Raw genomic sequence first — 21268 nt, 5'->3', positions numbered from 1 at the left:
CAGAGGCTGGATGGCCATCTGTCGGGGGTGCTTTGAATGTGAGTTTCCTGCTTCTTGACTGAATCGGGTTGGACTGGATGACCACGAGGTCTCTTCCAACTCTATGATTCTGTGGAGTCTCAATCCGTTTGTGCCAGAAAAAGGAAGTTTCTGGAGTAGAACAACTGATCCCAGGTTGGCTCTTTATCTCAAATGATCTGGCAGTGGGGACACATATAATCCAGTTTAAAGCAGGGATCAGATCCTGGTATAGAATAAGTAAGGTCCGCACAGATCAATAGGAAACAGCACTTCCAAGCCAGGAACAGACATTGTTTCAGGTTTTGTTACATAGTGTTAGGAAGGAAAGGAAGTTGAACAGCCGATTCCGCTCTTCCTGCTCCTCCTCCTCCTCCTCCTCCTCGCCTTCTCCTTCCTTCCTCGGAAGTTGCGTGTCGAGTGGGCGGACGTGTGAACGCTCTCTGCCGCGGTTGCAGGGGGAGAGGAAAGGCCGGGGCTGCTGGGACTTGCAGTCTCCTCCTGGCCCCTTCTGTCCCCCCCGTTTCCACCCAGGAAGCATTCAATCCGGAGTCACGCCTGCTTCCTCGCCGCTCCTGGTAGGCAAGCTTTTGGGTTGATTTTGCTATAGGAAAAGGTCAGGACCGGATTAATTAAATCTTCGGATTTGGGGCGGGGTATGTGTGTGACAGTGTGTATCCACACTGTGGAACAAATGTAGCGCGACACCGCTTTAGCTGCCATGGCTCCATGCTATGGGATCCTGGGAGTTGTAGTTTGGTGAGGCCCCAGCACTCTTTTATTTTGGGAAACTGCAACTCAGAGGAAGGCAAAGGCAAGCAACTCCCTCTGAACTAATCAGGCCAAGGAAATGCCATGGGCTAGAAACTCCATGAAGGCACACAACAACAGCAACAACATATGCATATTTTAATCAATGTTTAATAATAATAATAATAATGACAACAATGTTGTGCCAAAAGATCTCAGCCGGCATTTGGAAACAATAGGCATTGACAAAATTACGATCTGCCAACTGCAAAAGGCCACCCTACTGGGATCTGCACGCATCATCCAAAAATACATCACACAGTCCTAGACACTTGGGAAGTGTTCGACTTGTGATTTTGTGATATGAAATCCAGCATATCTATCTTGTTTGCTGTATCATAATAATAATAATAATAATAATAATAATAATAATAATAATAATAATAATAACTTTATTCTTATACTCCACCCCATCTCCCCAAAGGGACTCGGGGCAGCTTACATGGGGCCATGCCTGTTGTATAATAACAACAGCAAGACAATAAAACAAATTACTCAACAATAACACATCGGCATCAATAAAACAGTCATAAAAGGTCAACATACAAAATAAAAAGTTAAAAAGATGAATACACGGATCTGGGCCAAAGTGCAGAATATTTCAGAGTCGGGAGAGGTAGTTTCACAGCTAACATCTATATATATAAAAGGGTAATGGAATCACGGCACTGGACAAAACAACTAAACTAAACGCCCCACAACCTTGAAAATTGACAGCACAACCTCTCATCCACGCCTCTACGTTCATACAACAAAAAGAAAAGTAAAATTAAGTCCTAGCCACAGCAACGCGTGGCCGGGCACAGCTAGTAGTCAATAAAGTGCTAATATAATACTGAGAAGGCATAACATTTTAAATCAATGTTTAATGCATTTAATTTTTAACTGGTTGAATTTCCTGTAATATTTTTAGACTGTGTTTTATTGTAAGCCGCCCTGAGTCTCCTATGGGTGAGAAGGGCAGGATATAAGTACAGTAAAGTCTCACTTATCCAACATAAATGGGCCGGCAGAATGTTGGATAAGTGAATATGTTGGATAATAAGGAGGGATTAAGGAAAAGCCTATTAAACATCAAATTCGGTTATGATTTTACAAATTAAGCACCAAAACATCATGTTATACAACAAATTTGACAGAAAAAGTAATTCAATACGTAGTGATGCTATGTTGTAATTACTGTATTTATGAATTTAGCACCAAAATATTACAATGTTTTTAAAACATTGACTACAAAAATACATTGGATAATCCAGATCGTTGGATAAACGAGGCTTGGATAAGTGAGACTCTACTGTATTCCATGTTCTAGAAGTATTCTCTCCTGATGTTTCGCCCACATCTATAGCAGGCATACTGTGTTTTATTGTAAGCCGCCCTGAGTCTCCTATGGGTGAGAAGGGCGGGATATAAGTATTGTAATAAATAAATAAACAACAACAACAAGGAATTTCAGCAGGTACTGGCATGATGGTCCCCAGCCAGGGAAGCAGCCATACCTGCAGAAAGTCCCTCTTGGATACAAGGACTTGTGTTGTTTGCCACAACTTTTAACAACCATAACTCAATGTTATCCAATTGATGGCCGGAATCACTGGGTTGTTGTGAGCTGGCCATGTCTCAGAAGCATTCTCTCCTGACGTTTCACCCACATCTATGCCAGGCATTCTCAGAGGTTGTGAGGTCTGCTGGAAACTAGGCAGGTGGGTGTTGTCGAAGGCTTTCATGGCCGGTATCACAGGGTTGTTGTGTGTGTTTCTGGGCTGTATGTCCATGTTCCAGAAGCATTCTCTCCTGACATTTCACCCACATCTATAGCAAGCATCCTTATAGGTTGTGAGGTATATGAAGAAACCTTTCTGGAGGAAACCATGAAAATGATCATCATCTGGCTACCAGTATTAAAAAAACTCCAAAATCAAAACAGTAAATCAGGAACAACACATTGAAAACAGAGGAATTCCAGACATGAATCAATGAGGGGCAGCTAACGACTCTGAACAAAGGATTCCCCCAGGCCAGGACATGAAGCTTGCAAGGACATTTAATGCTAATCAAGGTGATTAATTACAACATTCACACTGGCCTTGATCAGACAAGAGTTCTTTCCCCCATCCTGGACTTTCCACAGATATATAAACCTTCCTTGCTTAGTTTCTCCATATACTTCACAACCTCTGAGGATGCCTGCCAAAGATGTGGGCAAAGCGTCAGGAGAGAATGCTTCTGGAACATGGCCAGACAGCCCAGAAAACACTCAACAACCCTAGGCTGGTGGGGTTTATATGTCTGTGGAATGTCCAGGTTTTGTCTGTTTGAGTCAAATGTGAATGTTGCAGTTGGGCACCTTGATTAGCCTTGCAGCTTCAAGGCCTGGCTGGTTCCTGCCTGAGGGAATCCTTTGTTGGGAGGTGTTAGCTGGCCCTGATTGTTTCATGCCTGGAATTCCCCTGTTTTCAGAGTGTTGTTCTTAGAGTGTTTTTAATACTGGTAGCCAGATTTTGTTCATTTTCATGTTTTCATCCTTTCTGTTGAAATTGTCCACATGTTTGTGGATTTCAATGGCTTCTCTGTATCGTCTGACATGGTGGTTATGAGAGCGGTCCAGGATTTCCATGTTCTCTAACAATATGCGGTGTCCAGGTTGGTTCATCAAGTGCTCTGCTATGGCTGACTTCTCTGGTTGAGTTAATACGAATCAAGGAACATGAAAGGCACTGCAGACTAACTCAACCAGAGAGGTCAGCCATAGCAGAGCACTTGATGAACCAAACTGGGCACGGCATATTATCTGAGAACACAGAAATGCTGGAACACTCTGATAACCATAATGTCAGACTACACAGCAACCTGGAGTTATAGTTTGTTGAGGCACCTCTGCCCTCTTTGACAGAGGAGTTGGAAATTTTTTTACAAAGTTTAGACAGGAAAACATTTTAGCTGCTTTCCCCCCTGATGTTTATGTTTAGTTCAAAATCAGAGTGTTGTGATATGATCATTTAATATGTTATAATAAGATTGATTGCATAGCGGATAAGCTTATCTATATATATAAAAGAGTTATGGCATCAGGGCAGTGGACAAAATAACAAAACTACAGGCCCCGCAACCTCGAAATTTGACAACAGAACCCATCATTCACGGCTCTAGGTTGATACAACAAAAAGAAAAGAAAAATAAAGTCCTAATTAGAGGGAGAGGAATAATTGTTTTTATCCAATTGCTGCCAATTTAGAGGGCTAATCTCTGCCCACTTGGTCTCCTAGCCACCTACTCAGCCCAGGGGGCAGGCACAAGAGTTTGGAGACACCCCTAAGGGCCATCCAGCCCAACCCTTTCCAATCCAAGCATTCACAACACATGCACAATGTATAAACACTATACAATACTACACAGGGACATAGACCCCCTCTACCCTCACCACTTTCACAGTACACAAACAACCAAATGCATACTCAACATAAAGACAACCATACAACAGACATTCAATACCACCACTACCTCAACAATTTCTCACCAACACCACCAGACAACGCCACAGCAACGCGTGGCCGGGCACAGCTAGTTCTGTCATAAAAATGTTCTCTCTAGCAATCTCTAGCTCCTAGAATTAATTCAGATTGACTGCCATGGCTCAAGGCTATGCAATCATAGGAGTTGTAGTTTGGTGAGACATCAGAGCTCCCTTGGTAGAGAGGGCTAAAGAGCTCACAGCTTTGAAGATGCCTGCCATAGATGTGGGCAAAACGTCAGGAGAGAATGCTTCTGGAACATGGCCATTCAGCCCGGAAAACTCGCAGCAACCCAGAGGGTGAAACTACAACCCCCACAATCTTGTAGCATTGAACCATAGCAGTTCAAGGCTTGGTGAATAGAAAAAGCATTTGTAAGAAGGAACATAATAATAATAATAATAATAATAATAATAATAATAATAATAATAATACTGCAGTATTGGGGGGGGGGGGTCTCAGACCGAGAGTGTGTGACTTGCCCAAGGCCACCCAGTAGATTTTCATGGCTGAAAGAGGATTTGAATTTAAGGCCATTTCTTCACTGTCATATAATCCAGATTATCAAATCAGATAATACACATGATCTGCTTTGAACTGGATTATATGAGTCTACACTGCCATCAGGGCTGTAGCCAAGAGGCGGGAGGTTAGGGGGTTTAACACCCCCCCCCCCGAACTTTTTCAGGTTTAAAAAAAACCCTAGTTTACTCATGAATTTTAACTGATTAACCAAATCCCCATGAGTTTCCATAGGGGTGTCCACTGAAGTTTATCTGCCTTGAGTTTCCACTGAAGTTTATCTGTCTTGAGTGTCCACTGAAATTTATCGATGGAGCCTGATTTCTAAATTATTTTGCGTTATGGAACTACTCTTCATGATTCACTAAAAAATATCCCCCCCCCTGGAAAAAAATTTTTGGCTATGGTCTTGGCTGCTATATAATCCAGTTCAAAGTAGATAATCTGGATTTTATATGGCAGTGTAGAAGGGGCCTAAGACTGATTGATTTCCTCCTTTTTCACTTTGGCTCTCCATCCTTTGTTTTTTTAAAAATAATTTTTATTATGTTATAAGTAATGTTACAGTGAAAGCTAGGAAAACATAAAAAGTATAGGATAATGAGGGAAAAGTGCTGGAGAGTAAACAAAACAAAAAACAAACAACAAAAGAGAAGAGAGGAAAAAATAGTTTTAAAAAGGAAAAATATAAAGGGACTTCCCATTGTCCTCTTAGGGAAGTACTTTTTGTGGATTCGTCATTGTCCTTTGTGTTTCCCAGTTTTCCTTCTTTAGATTTTAGTGTTTTCATACTTCGGATAGGTCTATTATGAGAGTGTTTCCTCCCTTTCGAATAAAAGCGTTGAAACCAGACCAATCTGTTTTATCCTTGATGTCTCTTTGTTTTTTTTATTATTCAATCTTTTCTTTTTCCATCGTCTCTTTCTCTAGGGAGAAAAGCACTCCAGTATCACATATTTTTGGGAAATAGACTCGGGAGGCTGCAGGACCACTAATACTTGCAAGCTTTGGTGCCATCCAGCAATCTTTTGTCTGCTTGGAGTGCTAGAAAACCAGCCTAGAACACAGAAGAACCATCTTTTGGTCCTCTTAGGAGGATCCGAGGGGATTGAAAGCCAGCCAAAAACATTGTATAGTGGATGTCATAATAATAGTTGATGCAAACCAAGTTAAGCCTTACTCCTGAAGCACTAGAAGCACACCCTCATATTTGTTGAGGAGATTGAAAACCATATGAGAAATTGGTCCAGAACCAACCATCCAGGAGAAGGTTGTGATCCGTCTGCTCCCAGCGAGCAAAACATGGTGGGAACAGAGCTAGGAAAAGGACCGAACCGAGCACACAAATCCTCCAGTGTTGTTCCACCCAAACATATGGCAGAGCGACCGGGATGGGGAATATCACAAGAAGGTAAAGAGGGGATGCAACAACGTTGGGAAGCCCAATGGCAGGAGTTCCTGAAGACCCTGCAGCCCATTCACACAAGCGAGGAAGACCCGGCGGTGCTGGAAGCCGCCCCGTGGGACGACACCAAGGCCTTCCTGGCCTCCTTTGAGCAAGTGGCCAAAGCCTGTCGGTGGCCAAGGGAAGAGTGGGTGGCCCGTCTCCAGCCGGCCCTGAGCGGAGAAGCGGAACAAGCCTACGGTATGCTGGAAGCCGGAGATCGGGAGGATTATGGAAAAGTGAAGGCAGCCCTCTTGCGCGGGGATGCCCTGAGGATGGAGATGCAACGGCAGCACTTCCGGCAGTTCTGCTGCCCGGAGGTTGAGGATCCGCGGAGAGTTTACACCCAGCTTCAGGAGCTTTGCTGTCGGTGGCTGAAGCCGGAGAGACGCAGCAAGGAGCAGATCCTGGAGCTGCTGATCCTGGAACAGTTCCTGGCTGTTTTGCCATTCGAGATCCAGAACTGGATCCGGGAAGGAGGGCCGGAGACCTGTGCACAAGCGGTAGTCCTGGTGGAAGACTTCCTCACAAGCCAACGAGAGGCCGAAACAAGCAAATGGCAGGTGGGGTTTTCCTCTCATTGAGTCTCCGTCTCAGCTGCTGTTGAATGTACAGTATGACCCCTGTATCCCCCAAGGGCTTGGCTTGGATCACGTGATTTTAATGTTTATATTAGGTGTTTTCATTCTTTTCTTAATGTCTAAACGTTGTTTTTAATCTCATGTTTCATAGTCTTACTGGTTTTAATGCATGTTTACTGTTTAGGTATGGTTTTACACATATGTACGGTATTGAATTTTGACACTATTATGTTGTAAACCACTTTGAGTCCCCCCAGGGCTGAGAAAAGCAGTATATAAATATGTGCAAAGTCTATTCAAATAAAGGACCTCTGGCTCAAGATTATCATTGAGATGTGCTGGAGAACTTAAAAAATGCTTAGGTAAAAGGTAAAAGTTTCCCCTGACATTAAGTCCAGTCATGTCTGACTCTGGGAGTTGGTTCTAAGCCGAAGAGCCGGCATTGTCCGTAGACACCTCCAAGGTCATGTGGCCGACATGACTGCATGGAGCGCCATTACTTTCCCACCGGAGTGGTACCTATTGATCTACTCACATTGGCATGTTTTCGAACTGCTAGGTTGGCAGGAGCTGGAGCTAACAGCGGCCGCTCACGCCGCTCCCGGGGTTTGAACCTGGGACCTTTTGGTCTCCAGCTCAGTGCTTTAATGCACTTCGCCACCGGGGCTCTGGGATGAGAAAAGCAATATATAAATACAGTAAATAAATAGATTGTTGTATGTTTTCCGGGCTGCATGGCCATGTTCCAGGAGTATTCTCACCTGATGTTTCGCCTACATCTATGGCAGGCATCCTCACAGGTTGTCACAACCTCTGAGGATGCCTGCCATAGATGTGGGTAAAACGTCAATAGAGAATACTTCTGGAACATGGTCATACAGCCTGGAAAACATACAAACCCGTGTGATCCTGGCCATGAAAGCCTTCGACAACACAGTAAATAAATGAATAAATATGTGCAAACTCTATTCAAATAAAGGACCTCTGGTTCAAGATTACCATTGAGATGTGCTGGAGAACTTGCAACATGCTTAGAGGGACCATATTTTGTCAGAAGTGGATAAATGAAACCAGGGATACAGGGGTCATACTGTATGTTGAATTACTAGCATCAAATGCAGGTATATCTTAGTTAATAGAGGCTTCTTTAACAAAAAAAATAGTGCCAGAGCTAAAAATAAGATGGAAGGAATGACCCGAATGGCTTCATTTCTTTTATGATAATATCTGTTCTTAAGTTGCATATAATGTTTGCATATTTGTATATTTTAACTTGTATGCTAATGCTTTTATGTTAGGCCTCTTTGGGTCTTCTTCAGGAGAGATAAAGCGGGGTATAAATAAATAGCATCATCATCATCAACAACAACATCATATATATATATATATATACAGTAGAGTCTCACTTATCCAACACTCGCTTATCCAACGTTCTGGATTATCCAACGCATTTTTGTAGTCAATGTTTTCAATTTATCATTATATTTTGGTGCTAAATTCGTAAATACAGTAATTACAACATAACCTTACTGCGTATTGAACTACTTTTTCTATCAAATTTGTTGTATAACATGATGTTTTGGTGCTTAATTTGTAAAATCATAACCTAATTTGATGTTTTATAAGCTTTTCCTTAATCTCTCCTTATTATCCAACATATTCGCTTATCCAACGTTCTACCGGCCCGTTTATGTTGGATAAGTGAGACTCTACTGTACCGTTTTATCTCCCCCGTTAAAACCATTGCCTTCTGTAAAAATGACTCTCTTGGGAAACACTTTTCTATAATTTTATAGTATGTGTCCATAGGGTTGTGTTGGAAAATACCATAGGGTTGCATTGGAAGAACTCAACAAATTCCTAATGAGATAGCTCTGTGGTATGCTGAGACCAGAAGTGAGGCAGTTGAATGACATCTGGTCATATCTAGCTTTTAATGTATTTTTGTATTCCACTTCCGAAAGTTTTGTTTGTCCACTTGATACCCTGGAAGCAAAGCGAACTAGGGAAGAAGCGTGTGGATTCCTAATGAACAGTACTGGGGTCTTTCCACACAGCCATATAACCCAGAATATCAAGGCAGAAAATCCCACAATATTTGCTTTGATCTGGGTTATTTGAGTTCACACTGCCATATATTCCAGTTCAAAGCAGATAATGAGGGATTTTATTCAGCTGTGTGGAAGAGGCCTAGGTCTTTTTACCTCTCCTCTGTGTTGGGACCTTTGATATTTTCTTTCAGGGACCATTGCAAGAGGCGTGCCTAAACTCCCGGGAAGGAGAGGAAAATCCTTTAAGGGACCTTCGGGAACAGATCTACAAAGAAGCCAAGCACAACAGTGTTGGAGAGATCACTTTGCTGGGTAATAAGTGCTTGAATGAGGTGAAACTCCTAAAATACAAAGTGGAAGAGGGAAATGTGGCATGAAAATAGCATTGATATCCAGGGGATTGGCGGCTGAGGGGGAAAAGGAAGGGGCCTGAGGCTGTTAGGAATTGTGGGAGTTACAGTCCAAAACACATGGAGGGCCCAAGTTTACCCAGGTCTGCTCTAGACCCTTTTCAGTCTATCCCATGTGTTGTAATTTGTCTGGCCAAATGCGCCTCTCATGTACACGTTTTGAAGGGAAAGGAAAGGGACTTTCCTCCTATTCACTCCAGAAATAGCAGAAATACATTGATTTTCCTCCTTTTGTATCTCTCTTCTTCCCCTTTTTGGCTTTCTAGGCAGTAGGATCAAAGGTCCAAACCACTCGAATTCTTTGCTTCCTGCAGAAGTTCAGGGAATGACTGAAGCTGGTCCAAATGAGGTAAGGTGGCATTGATTTGTTAAGGCCAAAGCTGCTCCTTATACAATCTGGAGAGGAAAGGGAATATGATAACCCACTTTGTTAAATGAGAAGAAGAAATTGTAGCACGAAGCCTGTCAAATGCAGGCTGATTTAGTTCAGGAAATAAGCTCACTTGAGCTTGTTTAAAACAACCAAGGCAGGCAAACAATATCATGGTTATGGTCAGGTCTGGTGAGCATTATAAGCATCCTGTTTTTATAGGTAAAACAATTAAGCAGAGGCTGCATGGCCATCTGTTGGGGTGTTTTGATTGTGTGTACCTGCATGGCAGAATGTGACAGCCTCTGGACTGTCACACTCTGGAAGATCTTGAAGTTAAAATCAAGCTCACAACAATAAATCGGGGGAGAGAAGTAGTTTATTCCTTCTTTCCACAATCCTTAAAAAGACAGTTCTAAAGTTTTCCCATTCAAACCTTCTTTATATATCAGCCCCAATTCTCATTCCACCCCCTACTGGGCAAAGACTTTGCTCACAGTCTGTTAACTGCAGTTTCAATTTCCCTCACAAAACAGATTTGATTAGGAAATTGCAGGGATGTCTTTCTGTTTCAGGGATTGGTGAGCCTCAAGGAGGCTGCCGTGGTTGAGCCGACTCCAATGCAACCCGTCCAACGGACCATGTTCTGGCAAGTCTTGCAGGAGGAAGGTGGGAACGCAAACTCCTTGGGTAAGCTCTGTTCCAACCCATATGATGGGTTATACGTTTTTGCCAATTGTGACTGCTAAAATGATAGGAAAGCAAAGATTATTATTATTATTATTATTATTATTATTATTATTATTATTATTATTATTATTATTATTATTGCAAAGACTGTGGCACAAGCCAGTCAAGGTGGTCCCAGTGATGATCAGCACACTAGGAGCAGTACTTAAAGACGTTGGCATGCACTCGAACACAATCGGCGCTGAAAAAATTACCATCTGCCAGCTACAGAAGGCCACCTTATTGGGATCTGCTCACATTATTCGCCAATACATCACACAGCCCTAGACACTTGGGAAGTGTCCAGCATGTGATCCAGTACAACAGCCAGCAGAGTGTCTGCTGTGGACTCATCTTGTTGTGTTTCAAATAATAATATTTATTTATTTATTTATACCCCACCACCAACTCCCAAATAGGGACTTGGGGCAGCTTACAATATAGCACATGATGGTGCCATACAACACATATAATCCAGACAAGACAGAGGTCCTCCTGGTCAGTCGGAAGGCCGAACAGGGTATAGGGTTACAGCCTGTGCTGGATGTGGTCACACTCCCCTTGAAGGCACAGGTTCGCAGTCTGGGGGTGATCCTAGACTCACTGTTGAGCCTGGTCCAGGATAAATACGATACAAGATTAGTGTCCCCATCCAGATTTTTGGGACTGGAAGTGTTTTAGATTTTGGGGTGGGGGTGGTTGGGATTTTGGAATCTACTCATTTGCAGCTATATACAAAATGAAAAATCCTGGAGATGAGACCTAGTCTAAACATGAAATTTATTTATGTTTCATAACATTTTATACAATATTTAACAGTTATGTTCATGAGACAAATTGCATGAATGTCCTAGGGGAAATGGAGTCTATGGGCAATCGGGTAGGTGGAGAAAAGAAGAGAGGAACTGAGCACCTATTTGTTTATCTGCCTGCCCAATTGCTTGCTCCTACATCCCCAGAGTCATAGTCCATCACTCAAACTGTTGCGCCATGTAAACTAAATTATAAATATTCCCTCTCTCTTCTGTTTCCCTGCTTCTGGAATCAAGAGGGAATTTTGGCACCCAAACCTGACAGATCGCCCCATCCTCCAAAAGAAGAGATGTTCCACCAGTTCCCGGTGGGATGTGAGAGGCACCCAGGACACAATTCAGGTGATAAGACTGAGCATCGTACTTGACAATTTCTAAATGGAGGATACACACACACACTAACACACACACATACACACAGAGAGAGAGAGAGAGAGAGAGATTGTTTTGGGATCAGACAAGATGCTTCTGAATGCAACTTGCTTAGGAACATGAGCCAGAAGATGTGATTGCATTCCTGTCCCACTTGTAGATTTCCTAGCCTGTGGCGCAGGCTGGAGAGCAGCTGCAATCAATCACTGCAATGAATCACTCTGACCAGGAGGTCATGAGTTCAAGGCCCGCTCGGAGCCTATGTTTGTTTGTCTTTGTTCTATGTTAAAAGGCATTTAATGTTTGCCTATATGTGTAATGTGATCCGCCCTGAGTCCCCTTCAGGGTGAGAAGGGCGGAATATAAATGCTGTAAATAAATAAATAAATAATTTTTTGGCCAGTTTGGGAATAGACTGCTGTGGTTCTCAAACTTTTGTCCTCTATGTATTTTGGACCTCAGGTCCCAGAAGTCCTGATACTTGACCAAGCTGAAGTCCCAAAGACCTAGAAGACCTTAGGTTGGGAACCATGGACTAGAGATACTCTTCTTATATCAAATTTGATAAATACACCTCTGTCTTTTCTCTACAAGCACTTTGCACATTTTTTCTCATTAGCACAAGAAAATATCCTTATGAATTCTGTACTTTCATAAAAAAAGTGTTGAAGACTTTTAGAAGATGGTATTGAGCTTCCTTCATTTAAATCGGGGGTTCCCAAAAGTGCCAGGAGAGAAAGACTAGAGTAAGGGAGAGGTAGTTATACGTGAGTGAAGCCAGTCCAAACCATATGCAAGCAATGAGAGAAATTCATCAAGTTTAACGGGAGATGCAACAGGGTGCTCTCAGCTACTCCAGATCCTAGAGCTACAAGATGTAAAACCTAAGTCAGCTTGGAGATTAAATCCAAATAAATGCAAGAGGAGGAATAGGAGGAGTGCTTTGTATGTCAGAGAATGGCACTTGGGGTCTCTTCTAACTCTATATATCTATCATCCTTAAACTATCTTCCATTACAAGACATAGTCTGACTTATGGGAAGTTTTTTCCCCTTTGTAGAAGTTGGAACATGTCCAGAAAAGGGCCAGCAAAATGGTCAGAGATCTAGAAGCCAAGCTCTATGTGGAGCGACTCAGGGAGCTGGATATGTTTAGCTTGGAGAAGGGAAGGCTGAAAGAAAACATGATAGCCATGTTTAAATATCAGAATTTGAAATTTTTGAAAATTTTTGAAAGTATGTAGTTGCGCTAATCCAGAAACTTCATTTTTGTTGCTGCCACAGACTAGGTTGAATTGGTTGAGACTCTATGTGTTACTCATTGAGAAACTATAGCAAAACGTATTGCAGGATGTCCCACAAAAACAAAGTCTTTCCATCTTTGTCCATCTTTCTATAATAGAACCAATTAGGAAATGACATTTATAACCCAGGCACAAAAATTGTGTTTTCTGATGCTTCAGAGTGGATTCAAACTACAAGAAAAGAGATTCCAGTTAAGCATTAGGAAAAACTTCCTAAAGTTGAGCTGTTGGACAATGGTAAATGCTGGGTTGCTGTGAGTTTTCTGGGCTGTATGGCCATGTTCCAGAAACATTATCTCCTGACATTTTACCCACATCTAAAGCAGGCATCCTCAAAGGTTGTGAGATTTGTTGGAAACTAGGTAAGTGGGGTTTATATCTCTGTGGAATAATGTCCAGGGTGGGAGAAAGAATTCTAGTCTGCTTGAGGCACTGTGAATGTTGCAATTGCTCACCGTGATTAGCATTAAATAGCCTTGCAGATTCAAAGCCTGTCTGCTTTTTGTCTGAGGGAATCCTTTGTTGGGAGGTGTTAACTGGCCCTGATTGTCCACATGTGTGTGCATTTCAATGGCTTCTCTGTGTGTAGTCTGACATATTATTTGTTAGAGTTGTCCAGCATTTCTGTATTCACAAATAATATGCTGTGTCCAGGTTGGTTCATCAAGTGCCACCATGTCAAACTACACAAAGAACCCATTGAAATCCACAAGCATGTTCAACAGAAAGGAGGAAACCATGAAAATGAACAAAATCTAGCTACCAGTAATAAAAAAAACTCTAAAATCAGACTTGTCATCAAACTTGTTATCTGTCTATGTTTACAAAACCGTATGGCACCTTATCACTGTTATAGCACTTTAAAGGAATATGTCCCTGTGTTCCTCCTTTATTCGCTCTGATTTTACCTATGGATCCTTGGAGCTTTGCACCAGTCACCTTCTGCCGTGCCTAACAACTGATGCTCAGGCTTTTAAAGTAATTGTCATGTTATGCCGTTTTTTATTTTGTGTTGAAATGTTTTTAATTTCTGTTAAATTACTGTGCATGTAATGTTATGCTATGTTGTTGTTCAGGCTTGTCCCTGTGTAAGCTGCCCCAAGTCCCTTCGGAGACTTGGCATTATTATTATTATTATTATTATTATTATTATTATTATTATTATTAAATCAGGACGGTAACTAAAGAACAACACTCAAAATACAGGGGAATTCCAGGCAAGAAGCAATCAGAGCCAACTAATCACCTCCCAACAAAGGAGTCCCCCAGGCAGGAAGCAGCCAAGCTTTGAAGCTGCAAGGCTATTCAGTGCTAATCAAGGTGGCCAATTGCAACATCCACACTTACCTCAAACCGACAAGAGTTCTTTCTCCCGCCCTGGACATTATTCCATAGATATATAAATTGGTGCACAGTTTATATATGTATGGAATAAACTGGTGGCACAGTGTGTTAAAGCGCTGAGCTGCTGAACTTGCGGACCAAAAGGTCCCAGGTTCAAATCCCGGGAGCGGAATGAGCACCTGCTGTTAGCCCCAGCTCCTGCCAACCTAGCAGTTCGAAAACATGCCAATGTGAGTAGATCAATAGGTACCGCCCCGGTGGGAAGGTAACGGTGCTCCATGCAGTCATGCCGGCCACATGACCTGGAGATGTCTATGGACAATGCTGGCTCTTCGGCTTAGAAATTGAGATGAGCACCAACCCCCAGAGTCAGTCACGACTGGACTTAATGTCAGGGGGAAACCTTTGTCTTTACCTACTATAAACTCCACCTACATAGTTTTCAACAAACCTCACAACCTCTGAGGATGCCTGCCGTAGATGTGGGTACTGTCAGAGTAATGCGCACAGCGTAACAGCAGATGTTTGATATCAGTGGAGCGCAGAACGAAGGGACGATCAGAGACGATGTAAAAGTATTTACAAAGTTTTACTGAACAAAACAAACAGACTTGCAGACGATAGACACAGGACTTTCGCTCTGGACAAACAGCACAGATCTTCTCAGTAGGCAGAACAGATCTCATCAGATGCAATCAGCTATATACAAACACACTTGTAGTCTGGACACTCCTCTCTGTCTCCAGCCACATATTCAAGGTCAATACAGCTTCTTACCAAATTAACTCTTTACACACTATAGCATTTCCTGGATGATGCAATACATGCTAGACACAAATTTCATTTAAACACTACTAATACACAAATCCCACATTAACAGGTACAACGTCAGGAGAGAATGCTTCTGGAACATGGCCATACAGCCCAACTCACAGCGACCCAATGATTTTGACCATGAAAAGCCTTTGATAACACAATGGTATATACTGTTCCTTGGAAGTGTGGTGGAGTCTCCTTCTCTGGGGATTTTTAAGTAGAGACTGGGATGGCTGTCTGTTGGGAGAGCTTCGATGGTGACTTCCTGCCTGGCAGAATGGGGTTGGACTGGATGGTCTTTGGGGTCTAATTCTAATTCTCGCTTCTGACAAATGCCGCTACAGACCTGTTCTCTGTCTACAGGTGACAAGAAGGGAAACAAGTTCAAGACGGAGAGTTCTCCGTACGAGCTGGAGGAAATGCCCAGGACGCAGCCCGAGACGAGCCAAGGGAATGTGCCAGTGACCGACGAGATGCTCAAGGAAAGAAGTGAGTCCAAGCAGGGGAAAGGGAAGGAGCCTCTGAAGGCTCAGCATGAATCCAGCAACCTCCCAGGAGCTGCTTCTAGTGACAGATACAGAGGGCATAACAATGGGAGACAGCCTTTATTCCCAAGCTGTGCTAGAAGGGACTGCCTTGGAGAGAGCCAATACATAAACCCCACTGTGGGAGGAAACAGGCTGCGTAATCCCAGCCACCAGAGAAAACATCCAGAAGAGAAGTTGCACAAAAACCCCGAGGGCAGGAAAAGCTTCTGTTCGAGAGCCAATCTGCTTGGACGCCGGAACAGAAGGACAGAAAAGTCTTACGGCTGCCCCGAGTGTCAGAGGCATTTTTCTTGCCCATCGCATTTGAAGACCCACTTGCAGATCCACACGGGAGAGAGGCCGCACAAGTGCCTCGAGTGCGGGAGCTGCTTCGTGCAGAGAATCAATCTGATGCGGCACATCCTGGTCCACACGGGGGAGAAGCCCCACAAGTGCCCCCAGTGCGGACGAAGCTTCCCGCGCAAGGATCAGCTTAGCCGGCACCAGAAAACTCACAAAGGACAGAGGAGCTGAGAATGGCCCAGGTCTGGACGAGAAGTGCGCCAAGGGCTATCAGAGAGCGCATGATGGACTTCCAACCACGACTTCCCATATCCATGTATGAGTGACAGGGCATCTGTAGTCAAAACAGTACTGTCCAAACCCTGATACTTGCAGGGTAAAAAACAATTGTAAAGGGAGAAAGATCTCACAAACCATCAAGTGAGAACTGCAATATATTCAGTGACTATTAAATACTCCAGTGTTGGGGAAGGAGGTGGAGTAGAGGAAAATGTATAAAGGGAATGGAGTGCTATGGAAGAGAGCATGGTTGACTCTCTGGAACAGTGAACAAGACAATCAGTGCTGGAGTATTTCATTGCAGGTAGGATATCAGCCAGCACACCAATGCCTTAAATCAAGAAATAGTTTTTTTAAGATTTGCGGAGATACTTGCAGGAACACTTCAGCAAGCAAGAGCCCAAAAGTGGCAGGCTAAAACCTTGAACTTTGATACTGAATGAGAGACTCCCTCCTGGGCACACAGAAGACTGGGAGACTTAGAAGGTGCTGAAGCTTTTAAGATCTACAGAGATACTCGCAGGAACACCTCAGCAAGCAAGAGTCCAAAAGTGGCAGGCTAAAAGCCGGAACCTCAACCCATGGCTAATACTGAATGAGAGACTCCCTCCTAGGCACACAGAAGCCTGGGAGGCTTGGAAGGTGCTGAAGCTTCTAAGATCTACAGAGATACTCGCAGGAACACCGCAGCAAGCGAGAGTCCAAAAGTGGCAGGCTAAAAGCTGGAACCTCAACCCATGGCTAATACTGAATGAGAGACTCCCTCCTAGGCACACAGAAGACTGGGAGGCTAGGAAGGTGCTGAAGCTTCTAAGATCTACAGAGATACTTGCAGGAACACCGCAGCAAGCGAGAGTTCAAAAGTGGCAGGCTAAAACCCCGAAACCTTAAACCATGGCTGATACCGAATGAGAGACTCCCTCCTGAGCACACAGAAGACCGGACGATTTGGAAGGTGCTGAAGCTCTAGCATCATGAGATGCAGAGCCAACCTTAAGAAATGGGGCCAAAAAGTGGAGTCCACACATGTGAGTGTGGAGAAGAGCAAACCACAGACCACTGACTACAATGCAGCCTGAGCCCTGACACATGCACAATGGAGGACCTTCTTATGCAACACCAGAGGCACTCCAAGGACATTTAGTATAATGCCAAGGTTTTTTTAAAAACTTTGTTTGTGTTCTCGGTTTGCTTTTGACACAATAAATAAATAGATTTCTTCCCAAAGAGATCATGGGACCTCACAATATGGCTTTGTACAGAGGTGGTTTTTTCAAGACCATTATTGTTCAGATCAACAGCGGCTCTGCAAGGTCTCAGTTGGCTATCAGTTCTTTCTATTTGTTTTTGTATATGTATGCATTGCCTTTCAACCTCTAAAGGATTCTCACAGTTGTCTGTTGAAAATTATGGCAAGGGAATGTGTTTGCGAGGCCACAAAAGTCCACAGAAAAACAATGGAAAAAAGCCGATATTATATACATTTTTTTAAAGTCACTAAAGGTAAAGGTTTCCCCCTGACTTTAAGTCTAGCCATGTCCAACTCTGGGGGTTGGTGCTCATATTCATTTCTAAGCTGAGGAGCTGGCGTTGTCCATAGACACCTCCAAGGTCATGTGGCTGGCATGACTGCATGGAGCACCGTTACCTTCCCGCTGGAGTGGTACCTATTAACCTACTCACATTTGCATGTTTTCAAACTGCTAGGTTGGCAGAAGCTGGGGCTAACAGTGGGACCTCACCCCACTCTATATAGAATCTCTATATTTATTCCTGTATCCCCCCTATTTCTTATATTTGATCAATAAACATATTTTTTAGAAGTCCACAGACAAACATGAAAGTCCAGAATTCAACAAGGAAAGAAGCAGGGGATGGAGAAAACAAATGTGGAGAGTAAGAATACAGAAAATATTACCACTTCCATTTGTCACCTTACCACTTGGATAGAGCCAGTTATAAAAAAATATATTGGAAAATGCTTCTATATGTCTCCTATGAAAGAATGATACCAGAGACTCCAAACTATTGTGTTCAAACAAGAAAAAAAATTAAGAAAACTTAACTAATATCCAGAATTTGAGAAAGTATCAAGCCATTGGGGATTTCTTAGCAAAGAGGAATTGTACTCATTCTTTAAGGGTGGAAGAACCTTATATGTAAGAATAGCTCTATGGGAAGGAGATGAGAGAGGAAAAGTTCCATTTCAAGATTTGCACTGATAGAATATGACAATTTAAGGAACATTTTCTATGTGGTTTCACTGGAGAGGAGCCTGACTGAACAAATTCACACAGTTCAAGTGCACTGAACAGCAGAAAACAAGTCTTTCTGATATTTAGCAGATACATACCCAGCGAATATCAGGAAGTTTGTACAAGACACACAGACTTTCTGAATGTTCAGATGGTGGCACAGTTATTCTCAGAAAGCTACACTGAACATGTCCTTCTTTTGATCAGATGCCAATTTTTTGAAAGTTATTCCTCATAGGGACAGAACTGACTCAGGGATCTATTATTATTATTATTATTGACTGTTTTGGTATTTTGATAGTTTCACATTTCATCAAAATTGATGTAGCCTGTACCCAATGTTTGCAGAATAATGCTGATAGAGGTGCCAAATAAATACATTGAGTCCAGTGATGGCGATTGTCATCATTCTCATAATCTGCAAACAACCCCCCCACAAACACACATTTTTGTGAAGGTGTTGAAATACTTTGCAGGTCTAAAGCAATGTGGTTGGCTCCCAAAGCACAGTATTTTAATCCCGAGTTGCATCTTTTTCTCTGATAAGGAAACGATGCTGTGATGTGTCACTTCTAGAACAGAAAGTGACAGAACGCCTCTCTGTGTTGAGGAAGGCTTTCATGGCTGGGATCACAGGGTTGTTGTATGTTTTCCGGGCTGTATGGCCATGTTCCAGAAGATTCTCTCCTGACGTTTCGCCCACATCTATGGCAGGCATCCTCAGAGGTTGTGAGTTACCTTTGAGGATGCCTGCCATAGTTGTAGGCGAAACGTCAGGAGAGAATGCTTCTGGAACATGACCATACAGCCCGGAAAACATAAAAAAACCCAGAACGACTCTCTCATTCTCCTTAAGAGTTACTGTCTTTTCTCTGTGGTGTTGTGTGGAACATGTTGCCATGTCCCTCTTTATGGTCCCAAACCTCCAGGGTCTCTATTCAATCAGACATTAAAAGCAAGGTGTTCGTTCAACAGGTTTATTTGGCCAAATCACCTTGCCGGGTGAACAAGGAAAAAAAAGGTGCTACACCAAAAATGGGATATAGCTTAGCTTTATAGTCAAAACTTCGAGGCTATTTTCTTCACTTCATGCCTCACCCCGATCTCTTCCTTTGTTTCCTTCTCTGGCTCTTCAAGTGCCAGCTCTTATCAGTGCCTGCTTTTTCTCCTATTCCCTCCTCCTGCATGTCATGAACACTTTTTTGAACCTTCAAAATGTTATTTTATTCAGTTTTCATTGAGACAGAGTCTATCAGGCACTTTACAGAGAAAGAACATAGACACATAGACTTTAGCTACATTGTTTACACATACAAAGGGGATATTACATTTTACTCAGCATGCACACATACATACATAAACTCTACATCCATACATTACCATCCCTTCTTTCTGCTCCTGGGGAAGAGTCCCATATGTGGTCCAGATCACGTTCCCCACAAATCTGCCATTCGACTAATACACTACTTTTCTCTGTCCCTTGGAGAAAGAGGTGGGTGGACAGACCCTGCATTCCTGCAGTCTGTCACACTTTTGGAAAGTAAAGAAGTAAATACTTGTATAGTATTTCTGTTGTTGAAGTTGTAAATGACTGACAGCTTGTTTTCCAGCTGAAACTTGCTGATTCCATTAGTTGGTTTTTCTTCCTTAAGTAAGGAACCATTGTTTGACCTCCTTAACTTAAACTTATATAACTTAAACTTATATAACTTACTTAAGCCTTAACTTATATAGTCTTTGACTATATAAACATGTTGTTTTCACCCACAGTTCAACAGGTCAGCAGTTCATGAGTTCTGATGGGAACATGTCAGCAGTTCCTCATCAGCAACTTTTAAATCACTGTTCAGCAGTTCATGAGTTCTTCACCCTTTGCAGTTTTCCAGGCTTCATTCTCAGCCTCAGTCATTAATGCCAGATTTCCCCCTTCTCCTTCTGCATTTTCCTTTGAACTTTCCCCTTGTCTGAGCTCTGTTTTGGCTGGTAAATTTTCACTTCAAGGCCCTCTTATTCCCACTGTTTTTTTCCACTCTAGTGTCCCTTCAGTTGTTCTACTTCAACCTCCATTATCCACAAACACTGTCCCTGTTGAGTTGGAATCCAACAACATTTGGGAAGAAGGGTTGCCCCATCTCTCCTCTATTGAGTTGAAGCAGATGAGTTCTGTACCGCCGTCCCAATAATTTGATATGCCTCCATCAAAGAGGGAAGAGATAAAATCTACCTTTCTTGGCCATCTCATTTTGCCACACCTGCAGATTTGACTTTGGTTATTCGTGGATTTGATTACAATTTTCTCTCTAGGAATCTCTAGCCTTTGACAACAAATCTCTGGGTCCTTCAGCATGACTCTGAAGAATACCCAGCAGAAGTTGGCCACAAAGTTGGATTATATCTAGATTCTCCAGTGCAACTCTGTGGTTAACTTATGCCGGACTCTTGATCATAAAATCATGCTGGGGACCTTGAGTTTCCTAGAGAGAATATTTTTCTAGAAATCCCTAGATCCTCTGGTGTATGACCCAGTAGAAGTTGTCCATAAAGTTATCCTGAAGAAGCTAGATATTCACAGAGACGTTCTTTCAGCTTAGAAAATATCAGTTTTATTCGTTGCAATATTTCCCTTTTGAAGGAGGGTGAACTGTGTTCTTTTAAGGAAGGGGTGATTCTGGAGACAAAGGGAATAAAAAATGACCTCAGTAACAACAGCACATATTAGGAAGGAAGACTAGTAAGAAGTCAGATGAACTTTAAGCAAGAGGGGATCAGAATCAGAGCTTGGAAAAGTTATTGTTTGTGGGCTACGATGT

At 42.7% G+C, this 21268-nt stretch overlaps 1 protein-coding gene across 1 annotated transcript in view; it reads left to right on the top strand.

Annotated features, from left to right (window-relative positions):
• The first annotated feature begins 393 nt into the window (after window positions 1-393).
• LOC100565625 (uncharacterized) overlaps window positions 394-21268 on the top strand; it is a 66885-nt gene continuing 46010 nt past the window's right edge. Inside the window, exons 1-7 of the mRNA XM_008105782.3 lie at window positions 394-596; window positions 5793-6869; window positions 9130-9250; window positions 9615-9697; window positions 10294-10408; window positions 11497-11601; window positions 15458-15583. Coding sequence (XP_008103989.2) covers window positions 6096-6869; window positions 9130-9250; window positions 9615-9697; window positions 10294-10408; window positions 11497-11601; window positions 15458-15583 — 1324 coding nt within the window. The 5' untranslated portion in view covers window positions 394-596; window positions 5793-6095. The remainder of the gene's footprint in view (window positions 597-5792; window positions 6870-9129; window positions 9251-9614; window positions 9698-10293; window positions 10409-11496; window positions 11602-15457; window positions 15584-21268) is intronic.

Source organism: Anolis carolinensis, chromosome 2 (genome assembly GCF_035594765.1).
Source record: "Anolis carolinensis isolate JA03-04 chromosome 2, rAnoCar3.1.pri, whole genome shotgun sequence".
NCBI lineage: Eukaryota > Metazoa > Chordata > Lepidosauria > Squamata > Dactyloidae > Anolis > Anolis carolinensis.
Note: the sequence above shows the minus strand (reverse complement) of the source record. Positions and strands in the feature narration are given on the sequence as shown.